Here is an 11,900-nt window from a genome sequence, read left to right as displayed (position 1 = left end):
TGGCATTTTGTTCAGGTCAAAGAATAGTCAAAGCATAACATCGAAACAGTGGCACCTATTTTGGATCATTTGCATTACGTGCTCCTTGGTTTCGCATCATTTGAACAAAAAGAAAACGAAATTATTTAAGGAAATAATAAAACCTTTTTGGTTTTGTATTTTGTTTAGTTGAGACTTTATTGTTTATGATTTTAAATGGATGAATTCAATTTTTTTTTTTTTAATATTTGATTGTAACCCATCTTTGTATTTAAATTTATCGTTCAGACAATATTTTTCCATTACAAAAATAATAAAACGAGTAATTTATTTACGTTTTACAGTTTGATAATTAATTAATTAATTAATTAATTTTTAAAGTGTACAAATTTAAATTGGATTTATTCATTGTTCATACTTCATTGTGATGAATCACTTTTTTTGTGACATTATTATTGTTGGAATATTTGACTCTATAAAAAATACTTAAATAGAGTTTAGACTCTTATTTTAGAGAATTTGACTAGATTGGTTAGCAAATAAACCACATAACAAATTTTATATTAATTTATCCAAAATCATAATTTACATTCAATTCTTTATTAATTTGAATGAACGGTTATTTGCCCATTTGTTATCAAACATTTCCAAAGTTAAAAATAGTGTTTCATATACTTGAGTTTTACCGTTTTATTATGCTTTTATTTAAGTGGTCGAATACTACTGTATTTTCATAATATATTGATTACAATTAATTTTAATATTTTAAAATATATTAAAAGAATATTTAAAATACTAACATAATGTATTTTTAATGTTCAATAGAGGACATAAAAAAAATCAATAAAAAATTTAAATTCTGTAAAAATATAAAAGAGTAGAAAAAAGGTGAATCATTTGAGTTCTCGTAGTCACAAATAATGATATTAAAGACTACTAGTGGCAATTTATGTGGAATTTAGAAAGTTTTGCATACTTTTGTTATAAAGACGATGTACTTGGAATGAATTGAAAATATACTTTTGATAAAAAAAGTTACGAGACAGGCATAAGAAGAGTGTTCATCAAAAAGATAAAAAATTGTGAACACGATGGAATGAAACTAAGGGTGTGTTTGTTTTAAACGATGTAGTATTTGTAAAGATAGATTTGAGAATAATTTTAGTTTGAGGAAACTGAAGTTGTTTAGAAAGAGAGATTTTTAAGAGACCTAAAGATTCTTATCTTTTATTTTGAATAGACGAGAAATAAAAGACATATCATAATATAAGTTTTAACGTTTTTGTTCTTAAATTTTACATATGATTGCAAGACCATTTTTGTTAACGGTAGTTTTTTTTTGTTAATAATAAAAAAGATTTAAAATACTTGTTATACTATAAATTATTAAAAAATTAAATATATATTTCTTTTCTCTTTTTGTATGTATAACATATACATATAATAACATATTTACTTTTTTATTAATTTGAAACAACAGTATATCAGGTAAATTATTGAAGAGTAATATTTTATTTTTTTTCTAATAATAAAATATATATTAATTAATAAAAAATCAAGTTGAAAATTTAATAAAAAAAGGTAATAATATGTCAAATACCATTGAAATAAAGATGAAAATAAAAAAGTACTTGTCGTAAAACTTAAACTAAAATTTTAGAATTTATTAAATACACAAATTGAAAAAAATTTGAATAAGTGTTTCGTTAGCCAGACCCTTTCATTTGTAAATGAAAACATAAAAGTAACAATAATAATTATAATCTTTATAATAATAATAAATTATTAGTTTAAATTGTAGAATTAAAATTATTAAAAAAATTAATAATAATAATAATAATAATTATTATTATTATTAAATCTTATAGACAAATAATAATAATAATAATATTATAAATAATAATAATAATCATTATAATAATAAATAGTAAAATTAATCTATAACAATATATAAATAAATTTCTATTTTAATATTCATATTTCATAATATCATTTTTATTTTTATTTATTTTAAAAATTAATTATTTAAAAAAAATGTCTTAAATTATTATTTTAAAAAAAATTTGTACATAATTTTTTTTTAATTTTATATTTAATAATTATTTTAAAAATTAATTATATATTTATTATTAATTTAAATTTAAATTTTTTTAAAAATTAAAAAATACAGACGCGTCTTCGTTAACAATAATAATAAAAATAAAAATAAAAAAGATAATAATAATAATAATAAAACAAATTTACTTAAATGCCTAAAAATTTTAAATTTCAAACTTACCTGAATTTTTAAGTGTCTAGTAATGCATGCTTGCAATCTTTTTTTCTTTAAATTCAAACTTATCTTCATTTATATTTATTTTTCTTTAACTTTGCAGTAATGCATGTATTATTATTAGTCAGTTATAGAAATTTTCTGCAGCTCTGCATTTTACTTTTTGCTTTGATAAATGTGAATACAGTATTGCATGGATTTGCATTGGCCAAAAAAAAGGTTGTCTTGTTTTTTCTTTGCTGCATAGGGAGTGTTGATTGTTTTAAATGTTTTAAATATATCGATACCTCGTTTCTTGTTCATTTGCTGTCAACAAAGTTAATATATATTTGGTTAAGAAAAATTATTGAAAGAGTAGACAACATATTTAATATTACGGGACTAACTAATTAGTTATTGTCTAATTTATTTGTATTCATATATCAACTCTTTTTTTCCTGTAGTTGAAGAAATTTATACTCACTTTTTATCCTATTTATTTGTATCCTTAAAAATATGGTTTTTTATTTAAAATTTATTTTCTTTGTTTTTTATATAAAATTATTTATTAAATTATTCGAAATTAATTTTATTTAATATTTTTTTCAGTAAATAATAAGGTAAATTTCTTTAGTTTTTTTATATATTTTTTATTTTTTATCATGAGTTTATGAGTGTGAGTATCAGACTTATCATCGTGACTACTTCTCTTCTTGTTATTGTTTTTACCTCTATCTTTATTATATTATTATTATCTTGTTCATTCAAATAGTAGAACACTTACTTGTAATTTTTTTTTTCATTTTTCTTATCTGTTTATTTGATCACTAACTATTTTTATTTCTCTATTATTGTGTTTACCTATATCTATATTGGTATTATCTTGTTCATTCAAAATTCACACACACTTGTATTTTTTTAATTCATTTTTCTTTTCCATCAATCTTCGCTTTTTTTATGATGCAATTAAAGCTTCAGCTTTTCTCTTCTTTTACACTTTTTAATAGTATGATTTAAAATTTTTAGTTGACATATCTATATATTTTTATATAAAATAAAAAACGAATTATAATGTATAAAATATTACTAAAAAATAAGAATATAAAAATAATAAGTTAAAACAATAAAACATGGTTCGTGTTGTCACAAGAAAGTAAACTCGATCTCCATTAGAGATTTGTAGTATCTTAAAGTATAAGTCTCTTTCTCAAGTTTCAATTTTTTCATAAACCTGCAAAGTTCATTTTGAGATTAATCATTAATAAAAACAATAAAAAAATTATTATTTTTCCTAGCTAGAACCCTAAATCCTAATCCCTAAACAAATTCAGATAAAAAGAAAAAACATTATAGTCCCAATAAAGTTCAATAAATAGAATAAAAACAACATTAACACAAATAGAAAGAAAAACATACTAATCATATATTCATATATGAGAATAAAAATATTGGTACAAATAAGCAGTGTGAGATTCAATAAATGAAATATGTCAAAATCCTTAAAAGAAGAACTCTAGAACAAGAGAAAGCAATAAGAGCCAAGAAGTGAAATAAGTGGATCAAAATTGATAGATGGGTAAAAAAATAAAATTAAATTAAAATTAAAGTCATGTAAAGATAAGATAAGCAAAATAGAATTAAGAATTAAAATTGAAGTCATATAAGAACAAAAGAAGAAAATATAATCAAAATTGAAGACACAAAGGGATGAAAGAAATAAAATATAATTAAAATTAAAGTCACAAAGATAACAAAAGAAAAAAATAGAATCAAAATTAAAGTCACGGAAAGATAAAAAAGAAGAAAATATAATCAAATTTGATTATAGGATAATAAAGATAATTAATCATTATCTTTTTCCTAAAAGAAATTATAATTTATTGAAAAAATAATTCATTAAATATCTTTTTTAATACCAATAAAAATCAATAGACATTAATAATAATTTAATTAAAGTTTATTCTCAAATATAAACTCATAATTAATTTAATAAAAGTATATTACTACAAATTCTTTTTAGACATTTTTTATCTTAAACATAATTTTATAATTTATTTAATAAATGTATATTAATAGTAAAAAAAAATCTTGACCTTTTTTCTTAAACATGATTTTACAATTAATTTAAAAGAAGAATATTAATACTGAAAAAAAAAATTGGAAGACCTAAAACGAATGTTTTTACATCTTAAGTTAGTTAGAAGAAGTTTAGGAAAGATTAAAGTTAACGAAATATTGATGAAACTCCAAAAACACTATATATGAAAGTGGGATGTTCCACTAATCGACACCTTCCAAACGATATATGAAATTCTTAGGTAAGAGTGCTTTGAATCAACAAGAATTAGGGGTACGGGTGGCAATGCGAGTCAGTTCGTTCCGTCTCGCATTTTCAATGCACGGTGAAAAGTCTGGTCCGCCTCGCATAAGTGCAGGTCCACAGGCTAACTTGTTTTTTTTTTTTTAAATTCTTATGATAAAAATTCTAATGTTCAAAAAATTGGAAAACTTTAAGAAGTTCACAAAATTATTAAACAAAGATTTTGGGAAGTTGGATAATAAATTGATAATTCAACATTTCCATCATATTTATATTCGTACTTTGACATACAATATGTATTTTCAAATTTAAGCATATTAAAAAATACATAATAATTTTCTTGTTTAGTCGTACAAGAATTTAGAACATTAATACAAGAGTTTAGAAAAAAAGTAACTGATATACACAAGTAATCGGAAAAAAGTAGTTGTCTTTTTCAGTCATACAAAAATTTAAAACATTAGTAAAAGAATTTAAATAAAAAGTAACTGATATACACAAATATATGAGCTTGCAGGTTAGCTCACACAGACTGCAGACTTCGACCGACGTTATTTTTGACTTGTCCCACGTTATTTTTGTGCACATGCGGACTATTGCCATCCCTAAGAGGAATAAATCAATTTTGTAGTAGCATGAAGTAGAAGTTTAGAAAGGAGAACTCAATTTTGGTAAAAAACTAATTTTTCATCAAGCTTGAGACATTGATTCCATGAAACATAATTTGCAACAAAACTAGTAGAAAAGTAATGTAAACAAAAGAAAAAGAAGGAGATATGATAAGAAAATATATGTAAAATATAATTGAGAGAAAGAATCATCGCTTGAATTAATAAAAAACACTATCACACTCTTAGAAGTTTTTTTTCTTTTTTTTTTAAAAAATCTCTAAGCATTCAATTCATTTAAAGTTGTACAAGAGTTCTGGCTAGTTATCAAAGAAGCTAACTCTTTGGCTATTACTCACTCCACCCCAATCAATTTCTTCACAAATAACATAGATTCTAGACCCTTCTTTTAATTAGGTATCACTTCCAATTGCTATTTTTTATTCTACAGAAGTTACACCTGACAAAAGTATTACAAGATTACAACAATTACGACAAACTATAAATTATTAGAGTTGAAGAGATTTTATTTTATTTTTCAAAAACAAAAAAAATATATCATAGTAAAAAATTGTACGATTCATAATACAAATTTACATTTCAAACTATATCTATAACAAGACATAAAGAAGATTTCTTCTTTTGTGTCTACATTTCAAAATTTCAATTTTATCCTTTAAAATATAATTATTTCTTAAACTTTTGAAAATTGACAGTTGTTTTAGAAGTTTTTTATAAAACGCTCTATCTCTGCTTTTTCTTTTTTTCCTATTTATCAATAGTTATTCTTTCACCTTCTTTGAAATATTTCACTATATTTTTAATAAATATAATTTTATTTTATATATTAACTTAATAACATTATAATGTCATCATCTACTGATATAATATCACGTTGGTGTTTATACCATTAATCCGTAATCCGTAACGTGAATTTGGAAATCAACATAAAAGTGCAAATTTTTTAACAAGAGTAACTATCAATAAGACTACGGAGGTGCAGAAAGAAACATGGGGTGCATGAAAAAATCCCGAAGACCTCAGCACTACTTGGAAATAGTTGGAAAGAACCAAAAGCCCTTCCTTTCTTTCATGGAAGTAAATGTTAAGAGAAAAATAGTAAACCAAAAACTAATGCCTCTAATTGAAGACCTAGAAGAAGAGAATTAACAGACCCACATACACAGTAAAATACAGCATCAGTTGCTCCATCATGCACACAGAAGAAGAGAGTTTTCAGCACCACCACGACATAATAATGATGAAACCTGAAAAGAAAGAAATGAAGAAAGTAGTGTTGATAAGGTCACCGTGACTGTCATCTGTGTTGCTGCCACTGCCGATCCCTCCCAACACTCCTGGTGTGGAACTGAACGGAGGGGAAGAAGAGGTGCCAGACGAAACTGTGGTTGTCCCACTGTTTGTTCCTGTGCCTGCATTGCTGTTCAGGAAAAGGAAACCAATGCTCTCAGTCGATGAAAAGTGCAATGATATTATGATTCTATTTTTTTACTTTTATCTTTTATTTTTGATGTGCTTTAATGTGAATCATTAATTAATGTATCTATATTTTTTTCTAAAAAAAATAATTATCCACGTTAAGTCACAACACGAAATAAAAACGAAATAAAGAATAACAGTCAAAATTATTTATTATTCTTATAATTATTATTATTGAAGTTATTAAGATGTTATTATTGTGATTATTTATTATTATTATTATTATTATTATTATTATTATTAATTAATTATTTTATTGTTGTCATTAGTTATTGTATTTAGCTCTAATTATGAGTAATTTTAGTGGATATACTTTTGTCTTATTGTAATATCTATTCATACGGTGGTTTGATGATTAAAGAAATATATATTTTTTACAGTAAAACTTCTTCGAATTCAAGTATGGATTGCTATCTCATTTATCTAATAGTTTTAGATTATTTGAAAATCAGAGTCATTCACCTTTAATTCTCCAATGTAAAAGCGTGATAAAACTTTAAATTTTAAAGCGAATATCTCAAATGTAATATGCACGATAATGATTTTATCCAAATCTTAACGTATAAAAAACAAAAAATACTTGTGAATGTGCCTGTTCAGTTTTTAAAATAATAATGACCTAAAATTTTGGTGTGGAAAACTACTACCAGCTATATAATATAAATACATAAGGGAAATTTATACTTAAAAGTGGAACAATATTAATTTACATCTCATCAACACTTTAATTAATTTGCAAAAGTATAAAGCATAAAGAGTAAAGTTATTAGAAAAATAAAAAAATAAAACTACGAGGGGACACACGTATAACACATACTGGATCAGAATTAAAATAAATAAAAAGTTAAACTAATATTTAATATTGTCTATGTTGATATCATATCACCTTTTGAAGTATTACTCTCACTTTTTCTTTTACTCTACTTTGTTACTTATTAAAAGTGTCAATATTTCATATTTTCTTTGTAATAATGTTAAACTTTTTTTTTTTCTTTTCTGAATTACCTTTCGTGAAATATTACGTTGTGGTTAATTTATGGATTGATATACTTTTACCAATTTTAAGTGTGATTCTCCTTTTAAGAATGAATTTTTATAGTAATACCAAAGAGTATGAATTTTTATAGAAAACGTAAAGAAGTATTAATTTAACAAATGGTTAAAAAAGTTTAGACTTATCATTTAATTTTACTTTGAATATTTCGTGGAAAAATTAAATCATATCCCTAATAAATTATTAAATTTTGGTTTAAATTTCGGAAGACAATTAATTCTTTATAATTGATTTTTATCTTATTTGTAAAATGTTTTTATATTCTTTTTATCTCTCAACTTATTCCTTTCATCATAGGAACCGAACACTTGTAATTAAACTAAAAACTATAATCATTAATTAAAGTAATCATTAATTAAAGTGTAACTCTTTTTAATTAAGAGTGTAATACAAGTTCAAGGGTTAAAATTTTACTGTGATTTAATTCACTTAATCTTAACCACGTAACTATTAATGTCACATGTATATAAGATAATATTTTAATACAAATAAAAAGAGACTTAATATCAGAATATGTGCCACCCTTATTTTAAGTTAACACAAGACATGAATGATCCTAATATCATAAAAACCTCATGTTTTTTCTTCCTCAACCCTCCAAAAGACAAATTTAAATTATGCCCTGTAAATTTTGAAAGTTTTGAAATTTTCGGAATATGAATAGGATGAATTTTAGGAACACATAAAATACATTTTAAATTAAAATTTTCAAAATAAATTTTTGAAAAATCATTTTCAAATAAATAAATAAATAAATAAATATATATATATATATATATTTATTTATTTAAAAACAGATTTTTCAAAATGAATTTTCCAAAAACATAAAATACAAGAATGAGTTTTCTTTCGAAACAAGTTTTTTGTCTCCTAAAAAATGAAGATACAACAACGATGCAGTACTATCCCAATGATGATAACAACGTGATATAGTGAAATATAATATTTTAACTTTTTGCATCAAAAAGAAAATGCAGTTAGTAATAATGAGATGTATAAAAAAAGTTTTAACTTAAAAGAAATGTTAAAAATATGTTGATTCTTAGTGATTTACTGTTTTTGCTGAAAAATTGTGATTTTTGTAAAAAAAAACAATTAAATAAGATTTATATTTTTGTCAGCAAAACAATTATAAAAAGATTTACCGTTTTTATAAAAAAAAATATATTAAATAATAATACTTAAATTTCCTAAAGTTATATCATCAAAATATCTACCCTAAACAATTATTGAGTCACAACTCAGAATAGTGAGAAATAATTATGGATGCTCATAGAACTCCTACACTTTTTTCTTTTTCTTTTATTACATCTATCTAGTTAGTTGGTTCCTGAAAAAGACAAAATAAATGTCATAGAAGAGACCAATTTAGACAAATTTACCTTTTAATCTTTCTTTTTATGTTCTCTTGATGAGATTTAATGTTTTTTTTTTCTGATTTAAGATATTTTAACACCCATCAAATTATATATATATAATTTTAAAATGGGTATGTATTAAATCACTCTGGTAGCAGAAAAAATGAGCAATGAATGAAACTGCATCATCATCATGCAGACTAGTCAAATGAGAAAAGACTTTGGCCTACAATGGACCACCCAGTTAGTGCAAAATACATAAAAGTAATAATAGATTTTGACTTAGCCTAGGAAAAAGCAATGTTATTTCTGCAATTACAAGAATGGAAGGTCCTAGTCTTAAAAAAAATTATCCATAAAAAAAAAGTAATAATAAACATTTAATTGTAACTATGACTTTAACACAAAGGAAACATCAAATAATTATTTATAGGAAAATAAGTGAGAAGTGTCTTTTTCACATATTATTATTTTTGAAAAGTAATAATAAGGTAAATCCTTTCCATGAAATGATAACATTATGATCCCTCTATTCCAATTTAAATATCATTACAACCACTTTATTTGAATACATGAAATCCTCCACTCACACATTTTGATTGAGAAAGTAATAAGGATTTTTTTTTTCTTTTTTGTTTTAGAGAAAAGACGAGTTTCCAAATCACCTATTTTGCTTTTTCAACTTGAAACAGATTAGGGTTTTTTTCTCCTCTCATAAGATATTTTAGGTGAACTTTATCACATATTTACTTAGTATGCAAATCTAATTCATAAAACACCATGTTATTGAATATTAACTTGGTTAAGAAAGATATATTTAAAAAAAATCACTGTAAAATATATTATAAATCCACAACAAACCAAACTTCACACACACAAACACACAACTAAACCTGCCATTGAATAATTTTCTTAATATTATACAATAATATATATAAAAAAAACCAAAGGGGTGAAGAAAATATATAAATTAAAATGTCTGATGTGAAGAAAAAGGTAACAACAGAGAACCCTTTCATATGAAAGTTTCTGAAAATCCAAATACATGATTATGCACTGATCAACATATGAGAAAACAAATGAATAATGCACCCTCTTCCCCACTTCCACACAAAAGAAAACCTTTTTGTGGGGAATGGATAAATATGTAAGCATAGCTCTCATTCTCCATTATTATGAGAAAAGTAAAGTTAGCTATCATATAAAGTCACTAGCCACTATGCTACTAAATGTGTATACTAAACCAAACTTTAGACAAAAGAAAACAAAAACTAAACCAGAGCTAGTTAAGGAGCAGATTTGTAAAGTTGTTTAAAGGTTTTGAAGAATCAAATTCCAAGTTAAAGGTAACAGAAGATGAAGAACAACATGCATACCTGGAACTTGCAGGGTAGGAACATCCTGCACTGCCTGTTCATAAAAAAAAAAACATAAATTTTGAGTTGTCATGATAACCTTGAGAATCTAAGAATTTTGTGGTAACTAGTTGAATGAATATAAGTAAGTACTCTGAAGTGAAAGAGATTCTGAATAACAGTACTAAAATCCTTAATTCAATGATTGTGACCTAGTTGGCTAACACAATGGAATTGTGAAGGACCATTTGAGCTGAACTTTCACAAAAACACATAAGGATAATTTTGTTAATATGGCTAAACCCCAACTAAAGTATTATCCATCCAAATTATTAGTGTTAAAAGCTGTATGAGGATAACGGATAGAATAATAACCTTAATAAATCTCTGTTAAGATCGTTAAGAAGTAAACTTCAAACTTAATTCAACTCCACAAAATCACTTATAAGATGAGATTTATATCCACTTATATATTACAAAATTATTTTATCTTCAATCCATCATAGAACTTCTAACCAAGAAAATTCTAACAATAATTCTAATACCATATCAAATAGTAATTATATATATTATAAAATTGTCTTATTTCTTATCTACTCTGATCGAATGGATATCAGACTCTAAACTCCCAAGCACCAAAGATACTGATATTAGCGTTAGTTTAAAAAAAATCCAGACTCTCTTTAAAATATAAAAATCTATATGCATCACTACATTTTAAAGGTAGAAAACAGAGAAAGCAGACATTGAAATATGCAACTAGAGGTTTGAAAAGATAAATTTTTTAGTAAAATGGGAACTCAATGAAAATACCAAAATCCTTAATTTTGAAGGATGTGATGAAATTGGTGTGATGAAGAAAGAAGAAAAGAGTGGCGCGGAGGATTTACTGGGATCTGAAGCAGTAACAGTGGCGGTTCCTGCAAAGTCACAAGAGCCTTGAGCTTGGCTCTTCTTTTGGAAATAGCTGTTAACTGCATAGTTACAGTGAGCTCTAACAGTGTTTGGTTGAAAACAAGGGCCATTTTGGTGCAAAGGGTTGCAATCAGCCCCAGCTCCACACGCATAGTCTAAGGTTTTCTGCAGAATCGTATCACTTCCCTCTTTGCAAACGCACCAAGTAGCACCTGTCACATTCCACACCAAAACTTTAGGCCAAAAAACAAACTACAAACTACAAACATCAACAAACAAACGTTGTTGTGTACTTAGAAATGATAAAAATGTTGTGCCAGAGAATAATGAAGAAAAGAAGCTTTGTTTGGTACAGATGAAAACAACTCCAAAATGCTTACTTGAAGAGCTGGTGAAGGCCAAAAGAAGCAGTGCTGCAAAAGCTTTCGAGCTCATGCTGCAGATTTTTTTAGAGGTGGAAGGAGATAGATGAGGTTGTTTTGGAAGAGGAACAATCAACGATGGTTGCTAGAGTGAGTGTGAAGTGAGATCTGAAAGACAAAAATAAAAGACATCAATTT

The 11,900-nt window shown here is 24.8% G+C and overlaps 1 protein-coding gene across 1 annotated transcript; it reads right to left on the bottom strand.

The window, feature by feature from the left end:
* Positions 1 to 6,175: 6,175 nt before the first annotated feature.
* On the bottom strand, positions 6,176 to 11,900 carry LOC114162276 (PLASMODESMATA CALLOSE-BINDING PROTEIN 2-like). Its single transcript, XM_028046101.2, has 4 exons — positions 11,721 to 11,900; positions 11,316 to 11,552; positions 10,447 to 10,480; positions 6,176 to 6,599 (listed from the first exon to the last, which is right to left on the bottom strand). The coding sequence occupies exons 1-4, from the start codon at positions 11,773 to 11,775 to the stop codon at positions 6,395 to 6,397; spliced, it is 531 nt and encodes a 176-aa protein (XP_027901902.1). The 5' UTR covers positions 11,776 to 11,900; the 3' UTR covers positions 6,176 to 6,394.

The sequence above is a fragment of the Vigna unguiculata genome, chromosome 9 (genome assembly GCF_037176805.1).
Source record: "Vigna unguiculata cultivar grain cowpea cultivar isolate G323 ecotype 2 chromosome 9, ASM3717680v1, whole genome shotgun sequence".
Taxonomy (NCBI): Eukaryota; Viridiplantae; Streptophyta; class Magnoliopsida; order Fabales; family Fabaceae; genus Vigna; species Vigna unguiculata.
The sequence above is the reverse complement of the archived record's forward strand: the minus strand, read 5'-3'. Positions and strand labels throughout refer to the sequence as shown.

Excerpts from the sequence above, each read along its gene's own strand:
- LOC114162276 (XM_028046101.2), bottom strand. The coding sequence starts at position 11,775 with ATGAGCTCGAAAGCTTTTGCAGCACTGCTTCTTTTGGCCTTCACCAGC. Across the intron at positions 11,553-11,720 it reads GGCCTTCACCAGCTCTTCAA|GTGCTACTTGGTGCGTTTGC; the intron begins GTAAGCATTTTG and ends GGAATGTGACAG. Across the intron at positions 6,600-10,446 it reads TCCTACCCTGCAAGTTCCAG|CAATGCAGGCACAGGAACAA; the intron begins GTATGCATGTTG and ends TTTCCTGAACAG.